Source organism: Maylandia zebra, linkage group LG23, assembly GCF_041146795.1.
Source record: "Maylandia zebra isolate NMK-2024a linkage group LG23, Mzebra_GT3a, whole genome shotgun sequence".
NCBI lineage: Eukaryota > Metazoa > Chordata > Actinopteri > Cichliformes > Cichlidae > Maylandia > Maylandia zebra.
Window position 1 is genome coordinate 4633255 of NC_135188.1, and position 26130 is coordinate 4659384.

Below are 26130 nucleotides of genomic sequence, written 5' to 3' on the forward strand. Positions count from 1 at the left end.
CTGGCTAGCAGCTAACAGTGGCAAAAACAGCAGAGCTTAGCAACAGAAAAACTCAGGATATCCACAACAACAAGTGAGCTTCACAGACTCATCGGCTCATATCAGACTCCTTTCACAAAGTCTCCAGAGAAAATAGACTTGGAAACCTGCTGAGATGAACAAGGAAATGACTCACTATAGATGAAAGGTGGCCAGAGTTGTTTGTCTTACAGTGGCCACCATAGATAGGATTTTGCACTTTAATTGAGAGGAGGCATAAAACAGAATTCAGTTGACTGCAACGTCTGCGATCTGCTGATGTCTAGCTGTGATATTTTACAAAGAGCACCTTTAAAATCAAACAAATCTGTCCCTCAAATCTTTCCAGTTCTTTGTACATTCCCTCATGTCCATTCTGATGAAATAAAGGCATGAATAACAATTTCCAATTAACAGCGTGGTACGAAAGAACTCACATTGGCAACTTGAAAGTGATAAAAGCAAGAGTGAGTCAACATGAGCCTCCAAGGGGAAGGCTGACTCAAATATTAAGCCATGACAGATAGAAGATTTTGCAAAAGCGTCAAGGAGAACCTAGTTTCCATTACCACAAATCTGTTGAGGGCACAAGCACTACCTTCTCTTTATTAAGTTGGAGAAAATAGTCAAATATCTGATTTTTGATACAGTCCAAGCGCCTATGGAAGATCTATAACTTAGAAAACAAAACATATAGTGCTGAAAAGAGAGCAGATGTAACAGAAACAGTAAAGGCCCCAAAAGAGGACCCGAACTTACAAGCAGCCACAGGATCGTTCAGACAAATATGAAGAAAATAATTAAAAACAAATCTACAGAATACATGAAAATAAAGCTTTTATTGGTGTAACGAGTCTTACTGAACCACTAGTTTAACATTAGCCAACCAGTCCTGGGTAATATATGCGCATGTGTCCATGCAAATACAAACTCATGCAGGTCTTTTCTCTTCAGGGCCATCCATCTTTCTGCATATTTCTCTCTCTGTGTAGGCGAATGTGGACACTGGTCTCCATTCTTTGCACAATCTCTCAGTCTGATTTCGTCCCTCAGTCATCAAACTGAAGTATCAGGTACACAGAATGCAGAGCTCAAGTTTCAGAAAGCATGCCGTAATCCATCGTCACGCAGATGATCACACTTGAAGAAGTGCAGCAGGGAAATTATCATAGAGTTATAAAACCAAAACAGCTTTATGATACTCTGACAAAGGCAACATGTGAAGGCTGAATCATCAAACTACCCTGTACTACTGTGGCACAAACTAATCTACGAAAAAAGTATCTTTGCATCTGTCTTCCATACGAGTTTCCTTTATGTCTCCTTTCAGACCACATCAATGCCTCTATTCTGTTTTAGTCTTCTTGACACAGTAATGAATTGGGATAAGCCAACACCCTCACTTTAAATGGCTTAAAAGTCACAATAGAGCGATCACATCATGGAAACTTCCTTTCTATAGTCTCCTTTCTACCTGTCTCCTTCTACTTTGCCCGTCTATCTCTGTTTGTCTTATATACGCACTCTCTAAGGCTTTGAGTGCGAGATGCTGTGTGCCAGCAGGACTTGTAGCCATTGACAGGGGGTTAAATGTGGAAACAGGACCTGCGCGTCTGATCTCCGTCTCTTTGTGAAAACATAGCAACCCAAATAAGGAGATCGTCCACGGCTGAAGAGCGGAGCAGCCAGACCATTCCTGAGAGCGAGCTTGGATGGGTTTGATAGGGTGGAGTGTGTGTCTAAGAGAGTGATAGCCAGGGAGTAAGGATGGAGTGGACGCAGAGTGGTGAGTGGCTGAATGAAGAGAGGAATGGACAGAGAGTGAGAGGATGGAGAAAAGTGATGGATGTAGGGAGGGAGGGGGAAACATGGGAGGAGGATGGCAATAGGGGTGGTGAGTGGAGACTGGAGGCAGGTTCTGTTGAAGTTTAAATAACCATCCTTATAGGGCTTGACTCTCCATCTCTGTTCACAGCTCTTTCTGTCTCCTTCCATCTGTCTCTCCTTTTCTGTCTCTGCCTCTCTTGCTTTCTCGCTTTCTCTGCAGCTTTGTTCAGCTCGAGCTTTCTCCTGCACTGCAAGCAAGGCTGAATCTCCTACATCTCAGCGAGAGCCCAAACTTTTAACGGTGCGTTTGAACATCTCAGAGGGAGAAAATCCAGCCGAGCAGCCACCATGGAGGCCATCAAGAAGAAGATGCAAATGCTGAAACTGGATAAGGAGAATGCCATCGACCGGGCCGAGCAGGCAGAGACAGACAAGAAGGCGGCAGAGGACAAATGCAAGCAGGTGGGAAAGACAGAGCAAGAAAGAGATGGATCACAAGGGATTCCAGCGCATATAGAAAAAATTTTAGATATTTTTTAGGGATATTGATCTGATTTTGGAAATACGCAACTAGAACTGTATATTAAGCAAAAATGTATAGATTAAGTTTATAGTTTACTTATAGATTTACTGATTAGTTGCAACTTCTGAAGCGAAATTTATTTCAAAACAGTTTTTCATGAAAAAAGAAATGTCCACACCCAGTAAATGTGCTTTTCTCTGAAGACTTTTCTTTCTATCCAGTTCTTAAACTAATCACGACATTCAAACCATACCAGACATACCTACAAGGACACGGTGTGTAAACAGTTCTTACATTTATTTATTCTACATTCTTCACAGTTAATTTACTGGTTTACTTTGCTGGGAAATATTTTAGGAAGTAGTTTAACTTTTTTTTCTTTTTCTTTTCTGAGGAATGCCTCATAGTACAGATGATCCAACCACAGGTCCAGGAAAGTTTGGAAGTTATTAAATTGCTGACTTTGGATCAAATGAGGTGCAAATCGTGGCTTTCAGTTTCCACTCGTTACTTTTTTATTCTTTAAACAAAGCTGTACTAAATGAGATCTGCAGGAAAACAGTAGTTTGAACTTCTCTTCACTTGAACTGGTCAGCACCACCGGTACACAAGTGATGAGACCACCCAGGACCAGGATTTGGTCTTTGGGGAAAGAAAACAAGTCCACCTCAACCGCTTTATAGAGAGGACCTATTTAAAAGAACAGCCATTATGGAGACTGTGTGACCCTTAATAAGCATGCAAATGGACATGCATAGACACACAAATGGAGGATTAGACACACGTGCATGCGTGCACACACACACACACACAACTTATGGTTCCAGGCGTCTGTGTGTTCTCGCTGATAACAGCTGTATTTTTAGAGCCCAGAAGAGATCGGCAGTGTGGGACACAGCAGGGTTATCAGATGTACTTCATGGACTCAGAGGGGAACACTGATTAGGGGGAACAGCTAACCCTGAGAGAGAGAGAGAGAGAGAGAAGAAAAGGGAGAAAGAGAAAAGAGATTAGACCGCATACCAGAGTTCTTGTCATGAGAGGGTGATGCCATTTAAATAAATGTTCTCCAAACATCATAAACACAGTTCTGCTTGCAAATTAGCCACCGCAGCTTTATCAGTTGCTTAACTTGGTTTCCTTTCAACCATCATTTTGCTCAGCAGTTGTTAACTCGATAAAAGTTTCATCATTATATCTTTGCAAAGGTTCATTCATCTGTGAGAATAGATATGATGGTCTCAGTGCTCAGATGAATGCAAATAGAATAGAATAGAATAGAACAGAATAGAAGAACCGACCATACCAGACTCCATCAGAATAGAATAGAAAAGACTACACCAGAATAGAATAGAATAGAAAAGAATAGAATAGAAGAACCGACCACACCAGACTCCATCACCATAGAATAGAATAGAAAAGAATAGAATAGAAGAACCGACCACACCAGACTCCATCACCATAGAATAGAATAGAAAAGACTACACCAGAATAGAATAGAATAGAAAAGAATAGAATAGAAGAACCGACCATACCAGACTCCATCAGAATACAATAGAATAGAATAGAAGAACCGACCATACCAGACTCCATCAGAATACAATAGAATAGAAAAGAATAGAATAGAAGAACCGACCACACCAGACTCCATCACCATAGAATAGAATAGAAAAGACTACACCAGAATAGAATAGAATAGAAAAGAATAGAATAGAAGAACCGACCATACCAGACTCCATCAGAATACAATAGAATAGAATAGAAGAACCGACCACACCAGACTCCATCAGAATACAATAGAAAAGACTACACCAGAATAGAATAGAAAAGAATAGAATAGAAGAACCGACCACACCAGACTCCATCAGAATAGAATAGAATAGAAAAGAATAGAATAGAAGAACCGACCACACCAGACTCCATCACCATAGAATAGAATAGAAAAGAATAGAATAGAAGAACCGACCACACCAGACTCCATCACCATAGAATAGAATAGAAAAGACTACACCAGAATAGAATAGAATAGAAAAGAATAGAATAGAAGAACCGACCATACCAGACTCCATCAGAATACAATAGAATAGAAAAGAATAGAATAGAAGAACCGACCACACCAGACTCCATCACCATAGAATAGAATAGAAAAGACTACACCAGAATAGAATAGAATAGAAAAGAATAGAATAGAAGAACCGACCATACCAGACTCCATCAGAATACAATAGAATAGAATAGAAGAACCGACCACACCAGACTCCATCAGAATACAATAGAAAAGACTACACCAGAATAGAATAGAAAAGAATAGAATAGAAGAACCGACCACACCAGACTCCATCAGAATAGAATAGAATAGAATACCAAATCACCGAACAGAACAGAGACTAGAATAGACCAGACCAGAAGGGAATAGAACAGAACACAAGAGAACATAACAGACCAGACCACACTATACTAGAATAGAATAGAATTGAATCAAATCGAATCTAAGAACAGAAAAAAACAGAGACTAGAATGGACCAGGCCAGACCAGAATAGAATCCTATCCAATACAACACCAGGCCAGACTACACTACACTAGAATAGACTAGAATAGAATAGAGGTTCATCTAAGGTTTTCATGCTAAACTGAGTTAAAATGAAAAAAACAGCACTAACAGTATCCTTTGTTTTAGTTGGAGGAGGAGTTACTGGATCTGCAGAAGAAGATGAAGCAGACGGAAGATGAACTGGACAAATTCTCTGAGGGCCTGAAAGATGCTCAGGAGAAACTGGAACTGTCTGAGAAGAAAGCTGCAGATGTGAGTGAACGGCACGCACACACACAGGAGGGTTCGGTGTCACTTCATTTTCAGGACACTTTACTCAAAGTTAAACTAGAAATCAAACTGCCAAATAACCATGACCATTACAGTCACTGAATCCTTGAATCCCGTAAAGAAGAACAAAGGATGTTAATACTTGTTTCATCTGACTCTGGCATGCACACATTACTGTGGCACTACTGAAAACTAGGGACCATTCTTCCACAGCTGGACTCTTTCTAAGCCGGCACCAGCTGTGGCTTTGCTTTGATCCTCGGTGAACGATTTGGAGCACTTCAGAGACAGTTACATTCCTGTGCAGCCACTCCTGAAAGATGAGCACACGGTTAGACTATAATCCATTCACCCAAACACACACACACACACACACACACACACACACACACACACACACACACACACACACACACACACACACACACACACACACACACACTGTAAGCCTCATCATGACATATGTTCTGACATTTACAGTTACACAAACATGAGGAGGGACATTTACAACAAATTGCAAAGGGACAAACATGCAAAAAATATAAGAGTTTTTCATTTTGTGCCACTTCACATGTTCTAATACAATTTACTAAAGGTGATAACTAAAATTAAAACAAACAACACAAAACAGTTTATATGCCTAAATTCACTTTTGGTACTTTAAGGATTTTTAAATATTTTAAGTATTTATGATGCTTTTGGACTTTAACTAAATAAATTATGTAGCATTTAAAAGTCAGTTTGATACATGAATGTGCAAGTTATGGGCACATCTAGGACACAAGGGGAGATAATTAGTCAATAACCTGCCTCTTGTAAGCTCACTGCATTGCACTTACAAGAGACAGGGAACAAGACGACCACTCACTCGCTGTGAATGCAGCACTATTACTTGGGCTGTTCTTACATCAGTGGAAATCAGTGCAGTCCCACATCAAACAGACTTTGTTCTAACGACTTAGCAGGTTTAATAGCATTTCATGTCCAAGCTGACTAATTTGAACATTTGGAAGCTATTATGTTTTTTTAATTCTTCGTTAAGAAGCACACTGCCTACATATCCAACAATGCATTTCAACCTCTAGCTGTAGCTTCAGGTAGCTTAACCCACAAACTTCAGGCATGACTAAGGAGGCGGTGAAAGAAGTCTGATAAGCTTTTTTTATTTCTAACTTCACACCACCAAATTACTTTATTGTCAAACTCGCAGTCTTGCAGTCAGAGCCAAATGATGGAGACACAGCTGGACCAAAAGCTGTAAACAGACTTCCCCTTTAACTAAACTCAAACTTGCAATGGCAACATTTTTTGGCTCTGGAGTATTTACTTTTTCTCATGTAAAGATGTAAATAAATGTAACCACCACTGAGAAATCCTATATGGATCTTGTTTGTGGACAGAAACAGTTAATTGAGTAAATGTAGCAGAACATTGGAATTGGCAGTTCTCCTGAGCCTAATCAGCTGCAATCTGGGAAAGGCGGTCATATTTTAGATTGGCATCACCACAAACCACATGGTTGTATATCTGTCAGTGGTGATTCATGCAGCACAGCTGTGTGTTTGCTTGCTTGTGTCCGTTACTGTGTGTTTGTATGGGTGGAAGGGGGAATCACATATATCACAAACATACAATACTGTTTACAGTATACCTGTTTATCAGTTAAATGGCATTTTAATAAAAAGTAGGGGAAAGCAGTACCACAGCATTACGAAGCAAAGTGAGCACAGAGAGAGAAGAGTCATGCACAAACCTCCCCCACCTTCCACTAAGATGTGGTATTGTTTTAGTCTCATGGAGGATATCCCAGGGAAATGTGATGTTGCACTAAACACAAAGAGAAGGGAAGTGCCTGCTATATAGACATAGACCTAGGGGCTGAGACATGCTGGTTTATCCTCACGCAGTGATTAAATAAACTCAGGATGGTTCTGAGAAGCCTCACATATAAACTGGGTCAAGTGGGCCCCTTGAAAACCCAGAGCATGACCTGTAGCTATCACTCTTGGGTGTCCTATAGTGTTTGGAAAGAGAACTCAAGCAGTGCGAGTTGTGTTAAAAAATAGATGTCCACTATGGCATTTTTTTAGATTTACCACAGAGTACAGAGTGACATCAAATTATGAAGTCTGCTCTGCTCCACTTCCATGAATTCCCCTCCACATGTCACTTATTAGAGGAAGCAGTCAAGTCATTACGCATCTGAATTCACACCGACCAAAATTGGAAACCTGAAAACGACTGGGAAAACAGAGGAATGAGCCAGCAGCTCCTGCAAGCAAACCGTTTATGATTCATGAAAAAGGGCACCAGAGCAGACGTGCTGATATTTAGATCATCACTGTTTATTGCTAGCTCAAGCCACCAGACGAAGAGTCTATCCTTATAGATCTAAGTACTTAAACACAGTGCAGTGAAAAGTAAAGTTAGCGCATGTGGTCTTGGTACAGGCATTGATTACACCAATCACAGCAGCAACAGTCGCAGTTTTAGGGCAAAGCTGGTCAGCCGGGCGGAGAGAGCAGAGAACAGGCAGGGGGGGCTCTGGTATGTGAGGAATGTAGCTAAGGCAAACAGAAAGGCCCACACTCCTGTGTCTAATGAAATCAATGCTTCCAGCTTTTCTGGTGCAAGGGCCAAATCAGAGAGAGAGCAGCTCAATCAACACATGAGACTGACTGTGAGACATGTTCTTCTTGTTGAGAACAGCAGGACTGAATCTGAGATGAGCCTCGGCTGAAATCTGCTGGCCTACTTGCCCGTCCGCCCGACATATTCAAGCTCCCAGGCTGATCGTGTGAATAGGAGCCGATGGGGGGTAAACACAGGCAGGGCAAGCAGTGAAACATGAAAAATGAAGAATAAATTTGATTTACACCCACACAATGCACATCATCAGTCAGCAGGGAAGTGGTTCATGTATTCTGTATTTGCTCTCTGCTTCAAGACAAACACTAACACATTTCTATTTAGAGAGTTGCGGGTTTACTGAGAGGTCAGAAGTTGGAATTTTATATATATATATATATATATATATACGGTGGCACGGTGGTTAGCACTGTTGCCGCACAGCAAGAAGGTCCTGAGTTCAATTCCACCATCAGGCCGGGGTCTTTCTGTGTGGAGTTTGCATGTTCTCCCCGTGTCTGCGTGGGTTCCCTCCGGGTACTCCGGCTTCCTCCCACCGTCCAAAGACATGCAGTTTGTGGGGATAGGTTAATTGGAAAATCCAAATTGCCACTAGGTGTGAATGTGAGTATGAATGGTTGTCTGTCCTTGTGTGTTGGCCCTGCGACAGACTGGCGACCTGTCCATGGTGTACCCCGCCTCTCGCCCTATGACAGCTGGGATTGGCTCCAGCACCCCCCGCGACCCTGAAAAGGATCAGCGGTAGCGAATGGATGGATGGATGGATGGATATATATATATACACATCATTAATGTAAGGGCAGTGCTGAGTTATCAGCTAAGGCTTGGCTATCAATTTCTGTCCATAAACTGTTCTGTACAATCTAGATATCAGCTAATTAATGGTAACTAAGTAATAAAATACTGTAAGCACAAGTAAGCTGTAATATAATACACCAAATGGCACCAACAGCATAAACACAGTGGAGGGGTCGAGCTCAGTGACTGCAGTTAGTGAATGTGAGGCCAACCAGAGATATCAGCTAGAGATGCCTGTGTCTGGATGCCTGTCTATCAAAGAAGTTACACCCCTAACTCCAGTACCCATGAGGATGTTACAAAAAAGACTAGACTCCCATGAGTTGATATTAGATGGGGAAATCTTATTTTTTTGCATGAGGCTGTAGACATGTTTCTTAATGCTCTGAAAGCTCGGTATTTGAACATGGAGTCTTGTTTTTGGAACCAGCAGCACTTTTTTGCACTCCTACATTAGCTACCCCCTTTTTTTCTTTTTGGCTTAGTGGCTTAGGTTACTGGTTAGTGTGGGTGTCAACCCAAGATAACTGACTACATCTGGAGGGTGCCGGGGCCACATATGGCCACATTCTTTAAGCAGCATACAAGTAATCACGTGTCCTCAGCAAAAACAGTGTGTGTACTCCTTTGGGCACCGGTGGTGTCTTATTCGACATAATGAAAATTTTGAAAAGGATTTAGAAATATATTAGAGGTTCACTAATCATCTTGGGCTGTTTAAATGGCCTGCAACACACCAAGGAATACTTATTCTGACGTCTTCTTTTAAATTCCAGCACACCAGTCACAATTTCTGGTCTTTGCCCACTGAAATAATCTAGGTCTTTATTGTCATATTGAGCAGGGGCATGACATTCTATTACACAAGTGGTCACTTGAGACCAGATGCTGTAAATAAAAGATGGATATAGCCATCGTGACCTTACCCGTTGGTTTGTGCAGACCTGGTGAGAAGTCTCACCATTTTTTCCCTTTTTTTAGAGCTTGAAGTGACCGTATATGGACGAGAAGATCTAGAGATAGGTTATCAGCTAACAGTAGCAACCTGGGTTAGCTGCGTGTATCTGTAGACTGCCATATTATTTGTCTGATTACTGCATTAAAATTGCTGAAAAAACACACCAACATCTCAAATATGGCCGAGAGGTCTATTTCAGAGACCTCCTCATATTAGGTAAGATCGAATTTAGCAGATAGTATAGCAACCTAGCTGGCATATGTTTGCTCAGTGTGACCATGGGCCTAGTTGTGCATCACTTTAGTTAATTAAAATGGGTCATAAAAGGAAAAAACAAACAAACAAAAAAAACCCGCGTTAGTATCTGGCTTTAAACATGCTTATTTCTGCAGTGAAGTTTAGTATTTGAACATTTGAGCCAATTAAATTTACCTGCTTTTAGCAAGCCTCAAGTGGCAATTTAAGGTATTGCCGTTTTTGGTACTTTACTGCTAGCTTCACCTCTAGAGGTTGCCCCTTGCTCTACATCAGGGTAGGCAACTCCAGGCCTCGAGTGCCGGTGTCCTGCAGGTTTTAGATGTGTCCTTGATCCAACACAGCTGATTCAAATTGCTAAATTACCTCCTCAAAATCTCATGAAGTCCTCCAGAGGCCTGGTAACGAACTAATCATTTGATTCAGGTGTGCTGACCCAGGGTGATATCTAAAACCTGCAGGACACCAGCACTCGAGGCCTGGAGTTGTCTACCCCTGCTCTATATTCATGTCAAGAATAATAAGGATACTTGCACAGTCTGAGCCCAACTAACCCTAGCATGCCATTTTGAAATATGCATGTGCCATCAGAGAAGAAAAAAAATCAATTGATAGAAAGTCCGGGTCATTCAGTGTATTCAGGTAGTCAGGTGACCTCAGTTTTTGGGGGGCATGTTAACTGAACCTGGATCCGGTCAGGTAAAGCTGCCTCGGATCATTAGTGTTGCCCCCACAGCACAGGCTTGTACAGTAGATGCATGTGGATGCATCACTTTATCTGCCTGATCCACTGATCATTCTGGAAGAAGACAAATCTGGACTCATCAGACCACGTGACCTTTGTCCTATCTTTATGCCCCATAGCAAACACAAGCCTTTTTTTTTTCCATTGAGCCTCACTGATAAGTGTTTCTTCCTCACTAGTTTTAATCATTCTCCTTAGCTGTATTCTGTGCTTGATGCAGGCCAGTTGTATGACCCCTCTGAAATGGAGCAACAGCTTCTCTGTGACCACGTGGTCGTTTAAGGTTAAATAACCTGTTGCCATCCAAAACACATTAATCGCTGCTGCTTAGGTTTGGATTTCCACCATGAAGTTAGAATGGTATATGCAGAGTGGCACTTTAACCAGTAGTCCACGATGACAGAATGAAATATAATTGTGTGGGGGTTTTTAAAAGAGGAAATACTCAAATTATTCACACTTCACTGGAGGCAGTACAAACTCAGGGGAAATTTAACTGTCACATCAAGTTTGTGTGAGACAACTAAACAATGGACACTGCGCCTTCACAATGACTGAAAGTAATTCATCCTGGCTCTCCTTTTTCTTTTCAAAGTCTCGCAGCAGTGCTCACATCAGTCACAGGGATCAGCTTTTTACACACACTCACTCACTCTCAAGCCCCGCCCTCTTCGGCGTCATCGACCCAATCACTCACTCTCCTCCTCCGCCACAGTCTGGCGCTCTTCTCACCGCGCAGCTTATTCTGTATGCTCCTCAAACTCTAACTGAAGCTGAGTCCGGACCAAAACGGCTACCTACATTCCCGAGGACCACTTTCTGCGCCGCTCATGAACTTTTCATTCCTACAATCCAGAAGAAACACTCGGGGAACACCTGGACACTCACGCTTCCTAGTTATATAACTTTTTGCTGCACTTGAGTGACTCCTTTACATTCCTCATACTTTATCTCCGGACTCACGCCTATTTTTCTCGTTTTTCCTTTCTTTTTTTTTTTTTTTTTTTTAAATCAACGAACAAAAGTCTTATTTTTCTGTTACTCAACTACTCTGAATAGACCAAATAAGCAGGAATCAGTGGCCTCGTTTTTGCACAACATATACATAGTCATAACTGTTTTATTTTTTTACGTTTAGTCTTAAGTTAAGTAAGGAAATAGTAAACAATGGCAGGTGTGAACTCTCTGGATGCTGTGAAGAGAAAGATTCAGTGTTTGCAGCAGCAGGCCGACGACGCAGAAGATCGGGCTCAGGTCCTACAGAGAGAGCTGGACAGTGAACGGGAGCTCCGGGAAAAAGTGAGACAATCAACTCCTCTATTGTTCTAGCTTTTTCTATTGTCGCCATTTCCCATGTATTATAATCATTAAACACGGACTGAATTGTTCGTATTCGCCTCTCGGGCTCTAGAAAGTCTTATTAGTCTCATGTCATTGATTCACTGGTGGCGGGCGTGAATGTGCCACAATGCAAGGCGTTGGTCTGCAACGAAAAAAAAGTTTGGATTCCTACAGCTCTTCGCGCATGCTCCGTGTGACTTGAAGGCCGCTGTGAAACTACAGTGATTAGACCACGTAGACAGCGTTGAAGTGATTGTGCAAATTGAGGCGAATCTATTAGCCTGACCAGTTTATTTCTTTTAAAGTCAAACAATTCTTGTGTTAATTGTATCATAATTGTGACTATATTTTCAGTCAGATTCCATTTGGTTTGCGGGTTAATGGGACAATGTTTTGGACTTGGAATTTCAATGGAATTCACTTTTTAACACTGATTTGCTCAAAGGCACTTCGGCAAGGGTGGCTGTTTTCCCTCGGCAGCTGTCTGGTTGAAGGGCTGACCCTCGGGCCTCCACAGATGATCGGAAAATACAGGGCACAGTTAAAGAGTGTCTCCTCTGTTATTAGGGACACAAAGGAGTAGCTCTAAAAATGTTGCTGTTTTCAGCTAGAAGCAAAAGATCAGCTGCTTCATTGATCAGTCAATCAACAGTCAGTAACAGTTGAGATCACCTTTAAGTTTTTTATTATAAAACTGTAAATTGGTGAAGTTGAACAATGAAACAACTGAAAGCTGTTTTCCACACCTCTTTACATTAAACTGTAAAGTTTGGGTTATTTGCTCAGCTTGGGCTGAAATTAGTCATTGCTAAAGTTCCACAAATTGAGCGTCTTTAACCATTGCCTTCAATGTGTCAGATGTGACTCATATATTGAGTAATTGGCGGGTCTGTCACCTGCCTGTCTCTTGACTGTGCCCACATCCGAGTTTTATGGCTTCACATGCAGAAAAGGTAGTGGCTGGAGGGGAGAGAGAGAGAAACGCTTAGTAGCAGCACAGTTAGGCAACAGTTTTTGACTCGTTTCACGTGCTGCTTTATGGCACACAGTGCCATACTTTTTGCATAGGAGTTATTTTAATGATAGGACAATGAGAAAGACTTCAGGAGGGTGGGAGGGGAAGGTGTGGCAGTAAAGATATGGCAGCTGAACTGATGAAAGGAGTTGGGCCTGCTGCAAGGCAAAGCCCTTTGTTACAGGATGGCTATTAGGTAACAGGCCACCTTTTTAATTTGGCCAATGGGTGTGTGGGTAATTATTTTGGTATGGACTCACATACCGTATCGGTTTAAGAAGTTTGGCTTCATAGTTGGCTTGTTTGTGTTGCAGTTTGTGGTTGTTCAGTGGGTGCTTTGTGTACTTTACAAGTGTTTCTGTTCAATGTTTGTGCAAACTGCAGCATGAACTTCAAAACACTGACACAGGAATGGTAACTGAATGAATGAATGATATGGGGATGCCCCGTATAACTACATCTGCTGTCAGGGTGCATGTGTGGTCTCACATCAATGAAGAGCTGAAAGGGTTGTGCTTTTTTTAAGAAATTAATTGTTAGAAAATTTTTTATTGCATATGAGACAGACTGGCTGGTCAGTTTGGTCCAGCATTTCAAAACTGATGAACCAGGTTTCAGAGGTGAACTTATAGTTGTTGACCAGTACTTATAAGTATGTCTTGTATAGTGTGTTTACACTGAAATGGGAGGGTGTGGTTAAACTCTTATCTTCAGAGTGGATGCTGCATTTAAAAATTTTTTTTCATTCCTGTCAGGATTAACGTGCACAAGCAGTTTGATGTCCCACATGTCCCTCCATTCAAAGTCGAACACAGGGGTGCAACTGTGTGGCGAGGCTGGTGTGGTCCCATGTGTGAATAATTAGGACAACCTGGAGTTATTCCTTGGCACAGAAAATCCTTCTGAGTGCGGGGAGATCAAAACAAGAACCTTGCTGCGTGTAATGAATCATTCTTTAAAAATGTGTGAGGGAGTACAAAAACGTTGGCTACGTCTCTCGCTGATAAAGAAAATTGCTTCATGTTATTGTGGTTTTGACGCTTCTGGGGATGTTTCTTAACCTCTCGGTAATGATTTAAGGTTGTAGTCAAAGGCTTGTGATGCTTTTTGTTTATAGCCACTATTTCTCTACATGAATTCGTTCAGTTTTCGCAGCAGAGTCGGGTCAGAGGTGATCGTTTTGACTGTGTTCGGAGTCCTGTAAAGAGCACAGATGAAGCAGATTAGTTGTTTTTGGAACATGGAAGCAAATTTGAGTGCTTCTCCTTCTGTCAGACACTTAATAATGACACGATTAGTTTAAACAATCAGTCATGACCAAAATAAGAAAAAGAGACGGGGAAAAAATATCTGCTTCCTTTTCTGAAATTGAGGCTGTTGTGAGGACAACTTACAGTTGCCATGGTGAGCATCAGTGTTTCACCACACGCAAGTTGAAATACAGAAATAAATATAAAAAGGGAAGTGGAATTCTTACTGAGGAATCCCCACGCACGCCCTCCCTCCGACTGACCCTCCCAGGATGTCGGCTGCCGACCCTGGTCCAGTACTTCCTGCGCTTCTACTCCCAACACTTCCTGTCCCCTGGCTCCAGCCCTGATCAACAGGAAGATTACTGTGCTCGGTGAAGTTGGTATTTCTACATTGATGTGCCACTTCATCTTTAGTGTCCTGTTATGTTCTTATAGTTACTAACACTATTCTCTCCATGTAGAGCAGAAGTCTGCAGTCTTTTTTTGCACTACAACATTTAATTAGACACACTGAAGTTGCATCCTACACTTATGGCAACTGTATTTGTTTACTTGCATCTCATATCGAGAGTAAATTGCAGGAAGCCATTCAAAAAAATGCTTATCGTGAAAAACGACGTCCCCACACTCATCTGCTGAGCTAAAGGTGTTCGTTTGTTGCTTTGTGCGGTCAGCTAAGGCTTTCTGCTGGGCCTCTAGGAGTCTCCAGCAGATTCTGTGGAAAGAATTACTTCCTGATTTCACTGTTTTCTTTGGACTTTCTCCCTGGGAATAGCTCAACTTTCCAAATATAACTGCCACATGTTGATACTTTTTGGCAGTCGCTGGCATCCTGGGGAACACTCCCATGTAAGTGGCTTGTGGCTTTGCTGATTATGCAGGCCAAGGCTGAGGGTTCTCATTCAAACGAGGAGTGGGTTATATTTGTTCGGTTAGTCCTAGCACAGGCGAATTTGCTGTAATGTCGTTAAATAGCATGTATACAGCACCAAGTTGTTTGAACTGCTTTTAGAGTCCATGAAAGTGAGTCACTTCAGCGAGTCTGTTTGCTTGTGAATGCAGAGTGGAAATGGTAACCTGAAGGAAACTCGGATTACCGGGATTCATATTTGACCTGCAGGTAAAAATCACCCTGTTAATATTTATCTGGAAAGTTAGATTGCATCAACGCTGGAAAAATTTGGTTTTTCTTATGGTTTGTGGATTCCTGGTGGTGCGGTTCACAAATGGGTTGCAATCAGCCTCTGATTAGGATTAGACACACTGAGCTGAAGACTCAGACCAGAGTCGAGATCCTCCTAAAAGTCTGAGTACATGCTTTTAAATGGCGACAAATTGTTTAGCGCTGAAGGAGCTCATTGTGATGCTTGTCTGAATGTTTAACAACCGTCTTTTACATACTTCATGACAGACTGGCTTATACTTTATGCAGCTTTCTTTGCATGCCAGATCTTTGTGGGAAATGATTACACACTTTCTTTCTGTCACGAACCAACACAGAGTAACTTTAAGAGCAGCAGGCAGTCAGGAATAACTTGCACTGAACCCCAACAGCATTGTGCCGCTCATTAGCCCACTGCCCTGAAATCAGCCAGTAATTAGATTCCTCTTTCACTTGTCCTTGATGCTGTCTCTAACATATGTAATACACTCAGGTATTTCTTAAGTCACTCCCAGCAGTCTGCAGCCTCACTTCGAGTGCTCTAACTTCAACTAAGACAGATGAATCACTCTATGCCATCAGTAGTACCGTAGTCTGTGCCACTTACTAATGCAGTGTCTGTTAAAAAGGTAGCTTAATGTCATGGAACATCTTGCACTGCTTTCTTGCTGCACAATAAAATGAAACTATGGCAGTCAGTCAGTGTAATCTGCTGAAATCAGCCCATCTAAGCTCACTAATTAACACTATTTATTGGCTGGGAATGATGGCAGTTAGGCTCTTTAAATCCGCAGCTTATCCATAGTCTCCACTGTAGCTGGGGACTATTTTGTCAGCCCAAAGTTTTGTGTTTTGAGACTGTTAACAGTGGTTTTTATTTTTATTTTTTTTAAATCTCACACTAGAATTTAGTTCCCGAAATGTTGAGCTAAAGCTTTAGGAATCTTGTGGCTCTAATAGCCACACAGCCTGCTGGTTGCACTGAGTAGTAAAGCTCCATTCCTGACTTAGAAAGCTGGTGACATATTAACTTACGGTGACAACAGAGCAGCTACTTGTGTCCCAGTATCTTTTAAAGTCTGCGTGGTTGTTGCCTCAGTCTTCCTGATACTCCACCACAAACATTCTCCATAGTTTGTTTTACCATATAAGGCAGGGTGCGTCCCTGGCAGCCAAAGAATGAAAAGTGGGTGCTAAAGGAAGGGGCATGGCCAGAGAGACAGACGGAGCAGTGAAAGAAAGAACAATCAAAGGGAGGAAATGAAAGGATGTTGGGCAGCATACTTCCTGTCACCTTTTTTCAAGATCCTCATTTGCTATATGATGAGTAGTGAAAGCTCGTCGTTAACCTTACTTCTTGTTTCTTGGCATTTATGGTAACATTGTTTTGACATCGTGTTCGCACAAAGGCTCTGAATACTTTTCAGTCCGCTTTTGCTGCTGGGCTTGTGGCTGCACCGGCCAAGGTTAAATGATTTTCTAAAGCTGCAAAAGAGTCTGTGGCTAAAACTGTGCATTCAGGATTTACAGGAAAGGCTCTTCTTTGTTCACAGCTCAGTCAATTAGAAGCATGAGATAACCTGTAAATACATTCATTTTTTTTCCTTTTAAACCTGACACAAGGGTGTCTCTGTCTGTATGGGGCTCCCCCACTCCCTGCCTTTTTTGCTATGAGCAGATGGCAGATAAGGCACCAGGTTGCACACATTTCTGTCACTGCCACCATACCGGTGTTAGCTGAGGTTTTTATGTTTGTCTGTTTTGATACTTGAATGCAGTTTACTGGGTAGGAGACTGGATAGCTGGTGTGTGTGTGTGTGTGTGTGTGTGTGTGTGTGTGTGTGTGTGTGTTTGAGAGAGGCAGAGATTGGTGCAATAAGAGTGTCTGTTTGCATGTTTGCAGAGCGTGTGCGTGTCTGGAAGCACATTACAGCAGCTGGTGCGCTAACGTAGATGACCTAAAACAGATGAATAGCATGTTTGTTTGCGTGCTGGACATTGCTCCATTCAGGACACAGGAAGTACCAATATCTGTTATTTCAGGTTGCAGTTGAATACTAGGTAACGTTTCTGGGCAGCCAGATGTGGCATCGATGGATGCAGACCTGTGCGAGCGACACTGCTGATGAGATTTCAAGATGTTCTGAGCGATTTATGATTTTTCATTCATTCTGTGTCCGGTTCGGTTTTCAACGTCTGTCAAGTGCCGGCGGTTTTGAGACACGTCAGCGATAGTTAGGCAGACATTTCCTGTCTCGTATGGGTGGCCTCCCCTGTGAGCTTTCTGTGCAGCAGGGGAGGACCTGGGAGAGGATGAAGAAGAGGGTGGGAAAAAAAAAAACACACAGACGACCGGCGGTGGGAGTGGCGGGTCACCAGGCCAAGATTAGATTAGATGGATGCAAGATGGAGAAAATACTAAAAATGAGAATGAAGCCTGTGCCATCATGCTTGGATTTCCTGAACATATCGAGTCTATGACAGAATGGAAGTCTCAGTATATTTAAGCTCTCTGTTCTTTGCATTGGTCCTTCTTATCAGTCATCTCATTTTCTATTTGTGACTTTCGGTCACCAGTTTCTGCGCAGAATGACTCCTCTGCCTGTAAGCTGAATGGTGGAGACACTGACGGTTGATCAGAGCGATTGCTGGACTGAAAAACTGGCTAATGAGTCACTGACCTACTAACTGCTGCCCTCATCAGAGCAGAGAATACAGCCTGCGAGGTTGTAAACATAATAAACTTGTGTGAGTACTCCGGGTTTCAGTGAATGGTTCAGCAACTTATCGGTCTGGTTGTGAACTTTCATTTTAACAGCAGGTTCTTTGTGTTATGCTAAGACTGAGGTCAGTTTTTACTTTGAATGCAACTCCCAAGGAGATGATTGTTGGATAAACTCCCCGACCAACAGAGGAAATTCTTGTGTAGTTGTCTGTTTGCTTTCTTTTTTCCTCTTTCTGGCTTTTTGTTTATCGAGGGCAGACGAGCAGAAGCCCATTCGTTCTCCCTCCTTTGCCCAGTTGTGGCTTGAGCATCACCGGAAATTGAGTTTGTCTAAATGTTTCGCTCAGACGTCCTGCTACATTGTAAGGAATTACACTTTCCAGCCAGATGCAGCATGTTCTCATTAAAGACGGTTAGAGTTGGGCCCTGCTTTTATGGACGAATCTCCCAACGACCTCCAGCTGCCTCCATTTCACATTTTAACCGTCACATTTTGATTTGAGAAACCCGAGTGACCCCAGAGAGCACACAGAGTAGATTACACTGTCTCCCCCTCACTCACTCACTCACTCACTTGCAGCCTTTGTTTGGATTCACTTTGTTAGTGAGGATTAGGATATGAATGATAAGGGTGAATATTTCCCTGTCGTCATAGCACCATGATTATATTCAGGTGGCTGTATTTAAATATTTTTATCAGAGTTCTGGGTAGGCATTGTACTGTGTGACTGTATAGCTGCTCTTCCATTGACAGCTTTAAAAAAAAAGTGTTTCATGTGGTGAAATATGCAACACTTGAGTTCATTTTTGGACTTTTGTTCATAATAGATGTGGTTTGGTTTTAAAGTGATGCATCAATTTGTTGGATGAGGAACTAAGTTTAAAAAAAGACAGAGATTCAACCTCCTGATAACAGTAGTTGTTAGGGAAGTGTAGACAGGACATCACCATATCCTGTCCACACAGGCCTTGCTTAAATCTACAAGATGTTAATTTTTATTCCCTTTTACTTTTAAAATTACGTCCTTCTGGTTGGTTTGGACATTCACTGATTTTTGTTGCAACAATTGCTGAAAACAGGGTGAAAAGTTCTTTCCCCCGACTTCTGTCATTGTGTCATTTCCTTCTCTTCCTGTTTTATGGTGGAGGACGACAGACAACTTCGGGTGACTTAAAGTTGAATAAATGCATGACTAAAGTTCTTCCTATTTTTTTATTTTTTTCCTTTGCAGGCAGAGGGTGAGGTAGCAGCTCTTAACCGTAGGATCCAGCTGGTGGAGGAGGAGCTGGACCGTGCCCAGGAGAGACTGGCCACAGCGCTGCAGAAACTGGAGGAGGCAGAGAAGGCTGCAGATGAGAGCGAGAGGTCAGTTTCTTATTCGCATTAGACACAAGTAGAGAAAAAGTCTGCCTTGCGCGGGAGAACATGTGTTATCTAGTTCACCTGACTTTCACAAAAGAAAGTCTGTCCTCTCCTCACGCTGTGTCCTGTCATCCCAGAGGAATGAAGGTGATTGAGAACCGAGCGATGAAGGATGAGGAGAAGATGGAGATTCAGGAGATGCAGCTGAAGGAGGCCAAACACATCGCAGAGGAGGCCGACCGCAAATACGAGGAGGTGATTCTGACAGTGACGGCTTAAGTGCAAGAGAGAAATTCCCTTATTCAGATCGTTAATAGCCTCTTAGTTTTTTGAGTTTAAAATATTTCTCTTTTTCTTTCTCAGGTGGCTCGTAAACTGGTGATCTTGGAGGGCGAGCTGGAGAGAGCTGAGGAGAGGGCCGAGCTCTCAGAATGGTAAATGCAATAAGCGCACAAATGTATAAATCCATTGACTCTCATACAGATGCATGGTCTCTTGTGCGGCTCGCAGATTAAAACAAAGTATGTGTGGGATTCTCCTTACAGTAAAGCCAGTGACCTAGAGGAGGAGCTGAAAAATGTGACCAACAACCTGAAGTCCTTAGAAGCCCAGTCTGAGAAGGTACAAGACGAAATGCATTGACACTTTAAGAAGTAATAATTCTGCTTTGGCTTTCTGGAGATTGGTGATGTTTTTCCAAACAAGAATCTTCCAAATATAGAAAAAAAAAATCTGATTTTATCCAGTAAAGGAGGAAAAAAAGGTTTCCTGTCAAAATGCATCAATGTGATTTGTGAACATCTAATAATATGACAAAACAAACTAAAACTTTAGGCAGTTGCTTTCATTGTCTTTCACAAACACAAACAGAAAAACTAAATATATATACTGAACACCAAGTCTGGCACCATGCACACACGAATCCTATCATTAGGGCTTTACTCATGGCTCGGTGCACCGTAATTTGGGTGAGCTGTCCTCAGAGAGAGAGAGAGACCACATGGCAAAGGACTGTTTCATACTACCTCCATTATAACTGTGTATCATCAGGCCCTCCTTAAAACCATTTATTTTGCACTCAAGCTATTATATAAGGGAGCTCGGCACCTGAACTCCTTTGATATGCAGCTGTTTAAATATATGTTTGCACACCAACTTATCTACCGCATGACAAATTAGCCACTGATGCTTTTTTTTCCTTTTTCATGTGTGTATGAGTGGTGTTACTGGCTACGTAAGGTGTTTCAGGTGTGTGTATATAAGCAGCCAGTAGAAACCTGCCGCACTCAGAAATGTGTCTGCTTCATTCCCGCCCGTGCACAGGCATGCAGTGCAACGGCATGCCAGGTTTACCTCATGCCAGGTTTACCTCATGACAACTTTTCTTTAGCAAATATGGCATGGCTTGTCTTTGAAACCGACCTGCAGTGGTTAGCGTAACAGCAGAACTTGTTCCCAGGACAAGCCAACACCTTTCCTGTTACGTGCCAGCGAGGGAGTGGCGCCATGAGCTCTCAAAGCAATAATAATCCTGGGATGGTGCCGTTTTGTGCTCCCATTGTGTGCACGTTTGCTGCTGAAAGCTAAGTGTGAGCTAATGCTGTTTCTTTGCCTCTCTGTCTGTCACCAGTACTCAGAAAAAGAAGACAAGTACGAAGAGGAGATCAAAGTTCTGACTGACAAACTGAAGGAGGTGAGATGATGGTGTTTTCACAGAATTAAGAATAAAATTATAATAGTGAGAATAATCCAGTCATTCAGAGACATTTGTAGCATTTTCCCCCCCATCACTAAAATGTTAAATGTGACATTTCCATAAGCTTAGCAAGGCTGGCTGAAAAGCTCTCCTGTTGCAGTCTTTCATGATGGATGTGTTTGTTGGCGCTCATCAGTTTGTTTTGACATGCTTTGTCTGAATTCCTCCCAGGCTGAAACCCGTGCAGAGTTTGCCGAGAGGACAGTTGCCAAACTGGAAAAGAGCATCGATGACCTGGAAGGTACGAGAGTCACATTCATATTGAGGTTTTTGGGGGATTTGCAGCATCTGTGGCCCAAAATCTTTTTCTTTTTTAACAGAACATGTAAATGGTAAATGGCCTGTATTTATATAGCGCTTTACTAGTCCCTAAGGACCCCAAAGCGCTTTACATATCCAGTCATCCACCCATTCACACACACATTCACACACTGGTGATGGCAAGCTACATTGTAGCCACAGCCACCCAGAGCCCAAATCATTTTGTCTGCTAGCTTTAAGTGAACCTGCAAAGATGCGTTCAGTTTCATTAAATGGTGATTTATTTGCTGATGAACTACGAGCACATCTTCATACACAGTTGCAAAATCACTTACCTGAGTTTTGGCCTGAGTTCTAGAAGAGGTGTCCTATTTCAGCATCACTGGAATTTTTTTTCCTGTGGAAAAGAGGATTTTCCACAGGAACCAAATGTATGGAAACTATTTCACTAAGACAGGCTAATAAAAGACCCTTGTTACTGAAGGACAAGTATTCCATGTCAGCCACGAAGCTGCAGCGGCAGCAAAGAGGACAGAATGTACTCATATTTTTTTTTTTAGGTCAGGATCGTTCAGTTGTTGAACCACAGGCAGCTGAGTTCATGGATTTATTGGATCAGTTTTATGAGACTTTCACAAAAGTCTTAAATGCTCAAAGCTCCCCCAGCAACAAAAAACAAACGTGAAGAGCTTTGAGCATTTATTAGGTATTCATCATTCTTTCTTCCAAGCATTTCTGCATCTTTAAAAAGGCTGACCTATTTTTTTGTCTCTTCCTTTCTCCCTCTGCTCTTTGCCTCCATCTGTCTCTCGCTCTCGTCCTGCTTTCGGCTTGCTTGTGTCGCTGCTGTCGTTGGCACCTGCCTCTGCTTCTTGTCGACCTCTGGCGTCCAGATGAATTGTATGCTCAGAAGCTGAAGTACAAGGCCATTAGCGAGGAGCTGGACCATGCCCTCAATGACATGACATCTCTGTAGAGACATGTTTCGCTCTTTCTCTCTGTCTGCTGTGCCTCTAAATGTTCATCTCCTCTGATCGTATGTGCCTCTGCTCATCTTACTATGCAAAACATAATTCATTAAAGCTCGTTTTCTTTCCTAGTTTGCAGCTTTTGTCTGTTTTTTGTTTGTTTGTTGCCAGTGTGTAAGGAAATTATGAACTGTTTGATGCAAAGTCTGAGCTAACTATATAGGTTACTATGATTTTCTTATTAACAGTGTATTTTATGATTAGTTGTTACTCTACGCGTTCATCTGAATATCAGTTTTACAAAGGTGAGCATTTCTGGTTTTAGTGTGGATTAATAGTTTGCAGTCACCTGGGTTTTAATCTACACGCTTTGGTAGTTTCTGATTTCTATGTCCATAAAGTATGCATAGATCTTAATGCCATTTCCACAAGGTGGGATATACGAATGACTTCACTGTGCAGCAAACGAGTCCTTTAAAAAGTCCATCCTGTATGATCCCACTAACAGTCTTCCAGCAGTTTATGCATGAAAGGTACTCTGTAGTGGTTGATTTTTATTTTTTGCATGTGGCACAACTTAACCAAACCAGTTATGCAAAACATCTGCCCAGTAACACTGACCTTTGTGCAGTCTTTAAAAAAAGGGGTGCTGTGTGACAAACCTCACGAAGAGATTACAGTGGCATGAAATGAGCGAGCACTGCTAACTGGTGATTGAGGGTTCACAGTGTCATATTTCTTCTTCTTCTTCTCCCCAGAGAAACTATCACATGCCAAAGAGGAGAATCTGGGCATGCACCAAGTCCTGGACCAGACCCTGCAGGAGCTGAACAGCTTATAAACACACACAGAGGAAGCTGGAGAGGATGAGGTCGTCATTAACATTCCATTAAACGTTCGACTCCATTCCGCCTTTCGAGCTGTAAAATCTTTATTCCCCACCTAAAGGGGGATTAACTTAATGCTTGTCCCCTTTTTTTTTTTTTTTTTTTCTTTTTCAAGCACAACTTTTTTTTTTCTTTTTTTTTTTATAAAGATTTTTTGAATCCACTGCTACTTTATTTTTTTTAAACCTACAGATGTTCTTGTAGAAATTCGTTTTTGACCACTTACAAAGAACTGGCACTAAATTTGTCCAAAGAAACCTCAGATTTGGTCACTCAACCACTTAAACAGACTTAATTTTACACATTATGTGCACATACATTACACTTCTGATTATTTTTAATACATAGGCTACATATGGCATAGGGGTTTGCTCAGTCTTGTGTGGCTTTTAAGCGCCACCTACTGGTGATTTGAAGTTAGTCAACATTTTTTTTTCTTATTATTATTCCATTTTATCTCCAGTGGCTGCAAATTAACAGATATTTGACAGATCTGTGCTCGTCTCAGTCTCTTTTTGTGTTAGAACAGCACAACAGTCACGTGAACAGATGACCTGATAACAAGGCTCAGTGATTAAGACTTCTTTACATTTAATTATAACGTAATGCCTCTTTGGCCAAGGTGTTGAACCTGATGCGGACGTCCTGACCACTGATACCTAATGCATCATTACCAACAATATGCCATTGTGTAGCCAATATTTACAATATGAGTGAGCTAAACCCCAAACCACTGGAAGCTCAGTCAAGTTTTATCAACCATGGATACTTATTGTATATAGTAGAATAATGTTAGGTAATGTGAGAAGTTGTATTTTTTTTTCCTTGGGTTTTGTTTCATTTACACCACTCCTTTTTGCCAGAGGAACTCTCAAAACCAAAGAACACACACAACACAGACAATTCATGAAATGTTTTTATTTTTTTTGTGATGTCATCGTGGTTTCATCTCATGTCAGAGCCACTGAGAGTGCCTCACATTTGGTTGAGACTGTTATGAAATACTTCATTCACCCACCCCCACCCCACCCATGTCAACCTATTAAAATGTTTTACAGAAATCATGACTTGTCTGAAGTTTTTTGCAAATTTGATTGTTGCATTTTACTCATGCAGAAGAAGTAATGACAATGTCTTTACAGGAAAGTGCTTCATTATGTCAATCTGCTTTGGAGTGTACATGCATTCAGATGATTCTGTCTCATTCAGCCCCACACGGGGGTCAAATCGTACTCATTTAGATAAATAGAGGCAATTTCTCTATTTGCTGAGGATTTGCAACATGGCATCGCTCAGCCTCGATTATCCTTGGGTATTTCTGCTGCATGGTTCCAGGTTCGTTACTGTTCATGTCTGTTTCTTTCTGAAGGCGCAGCCTAGAGGGAGAAATGTCAAACATTTCAGCAAGGTCTTGCAAGCAAATTAGGAGGATCTTATTCAAAGCTACTGTTTTTGGCATTGTACTTACCTGCTGTCAGTCTGCATTTCCCCCCTCGTGGCCTACAAAGGATTATAGAGCAGCCTGCACAGGGCACCACTGTCTGGGCATGGCTGAAGATGGTGGTGATCCTGTAACACCCTGATGAGCATTTGCAGATCAATTAGAGCTTGCCACACATAACTAAAAATAAATCCTAAAACTTTGCACCATGAGCCAAAATTCCTACCCATGCATTTAACATCCATGAAGTAAGAGTTTGGATTCTGCACCAGCCTCTTCTTCTTATGCTGCCTCCTCTCCTCGGCAAAACTTGGGTGCATCAGATCCTTAGCCAGCTGCAAGAAAAGGCAGAGCATTTTTTATTTTTATTTTTTAAACATGAGCTATTCAATTGTTCTGCTACTGACAGGATGGGGTTAATGGAGGGATAAGAATATGAAAATGATTATTTACAAGATCATGGTAAAACTGCTGTGATGTATGGTTTGGAGACAGCACTAACAAAACGACAGGAGGCATAGCTGACAGGAATTTGTACAGCTCAGGTTAACTGGTTTGGAAATTAGAGAAGAGGCTGAATATTGGATATACTGGATAAAGGTGACAGTGGAAGATGATGGGGATAGGGTGAGATGAAGACAGATGATCCGCTGAGGTGAAAGAAGAAGACAGGATTGTCTTAAGAGATGTACCGCAATATGTTTTATAGCCGTATGCCCCCTACAGTCTGAAGAATGAATTGCTAGTTAGAGGAGCAACATGTCCAGACAAGCCCAAGCATCATTCGTACAGTACAAGAACAATGGGCAGATAGCAGTATATAACATGTTGCTACAAGTTCAATATTACAAGAGTTAAAAAAAATATTACTCACTTTATTGCCACTCTTTTTAAAATTCAGTACAATGTTGTATTTCTTAGTTCACAAAATACTATTAAAGCATCTTTCTGTCAGTCAGAACTGTTCTACTTTCTAATATTTCTAACAAAAACAGTCAAATCTAAAAATTATAAGAAGATTTTCACTTACAGACATTTTTGCTCAGATCGTCCGGTTTTCTCGTCAAATGTAAATAAATGATATAGCAAACTAAGCCCGCTATGCTCGTCACTAAATCCACCTGTAGTTTGGTGTAGGTCTGAGTTATAAGAATCGAGTAGGCGGAGGCTTCGTGTAAGGGAGGGGCCTAAGTAGGTCCGTGCTGAATGCACACTACGTGTTTAACAAACAGCACAGCTGTAAGAGAATGGAAAGTGTACTGGAAAAGGTCTGCTTTAATTTAGCCTTTTAGTTATTTATTTTTTAAAACAAAATCTAAACAGGTCTTAAAAACACCTGTTGTAAAAAAAAATAAATAAAAAA

The 26130-nt window shown here is 41.7% G+C and overlaps 2 protein-coding genes across 5 annotated transcripts; one reads left to right on the forward strand and one right to left on the reverse strand.

Annotated features, from left to right (window-relative positions):
• Window positions 1-1963: 1963 nt before the first annotated feature.
• Window positions 1964-24387, forward strand: tpm4a (tropomyosin 4a). 4 transcript variants are annotated; one of them, XM_004554948.6, is made up of 9 exons: window positions 1964-2307; window positions 5047-5172; window positions 19324-19457; window positions 19592-19709; window positions 19818-19888; window positions 20000-20075; window positions 21085-21147; window positions 21382-21451; window positions 23198-24387. In XM_004554948.6, the coding sequence occupies exons 1-9, from the start codon at window positions 2194-2196 to the stop codon at window positions 23278-23280; spliced, it is 855 nt and encodes a 284-aa protein (XP_004555005.1). In that variant the 5' UTR covers window positions 1964-2193; the 3' UTR covers window positions 23281-24387. The 4 variants fall into 4 exon arrangements, with proteins under 4 accessions (XP_004555005.1, XP_004555004.1, XP_004555008.1 ...); XM_004554947.6 differs by lacking the exon at window positions 23198-24387 and adding an exon at window positions 22365-22570; XM_004554951.6 differs by lacking the exons at window positions 1964-2307; window positions 5047-5172 and adding an exon at window positions 11325-11894.
• On the reverse strand, window positions 24230-25945 carry LOC101477757 (small ribosomal subunit protein eS27). The gene is made up of 4 exons (XM_004554952.5): window positions 25798-25945; window positions 24994-25102; window positions 24795-24905; window positions 24230-24702 (listed from the first exon to the last, which is right to left on the reverse strand). Exons 1-4 carry the CDS (start codon window positions 25801-25803, stop codon window positions 24674-24676), a joined length of 255 nt encoding a protein of 84 aa, XP_004555009.1. The 5' UTR covers window positions 25804-25945; the 3' UTR covers window positions 24230-24673.
• Between the last annotated feature and the right edge of the window lie 185 nt (window positions 25946-26130).

Excerpts from the sequence above, each read along its gene's own strand:
- tpm4a (XM_004554948.6), top strand. The coding sequence starts at position 2,194 with ATGGAGGCCATCAAGAAGAAGATGCAAATGCTGAAACTGGATAAGGAG. Across the intron at positions 19,889-19,999 it reads AGGGCCGAGCTCTCAGAATG|TAAAGCCAGTGACCTAGAGG; the intron begins GTAAATGCAATA and ends TTCTCCTTACAG. Across the intron at positions 21,148-21,381 it reads TGACTGACAAACTGAAGGAG|GCTGAAACCCGTGCAGAGTT; the intron begins GTGAGATGATGG and ends AATTCCTCCCAG.
- LOC101477757 (XM_004554952.5), bottom strand. Across the intron at positions 24,906-24,993 it reads CATGGATGTTAAATGCATGG|GGTGTTACAGGATCACCACC; the intron begins GTAGGAATTTTG and ends AATGCTCATCAG. Across the intron at positions 24,703-24,794 it reads GAAATGCAGACTGACAGCAG|GCTGCGCCTTCAGAAAGAAA; the intron begins GTAAGTACAATG and ends TTCTCCCTCTAG.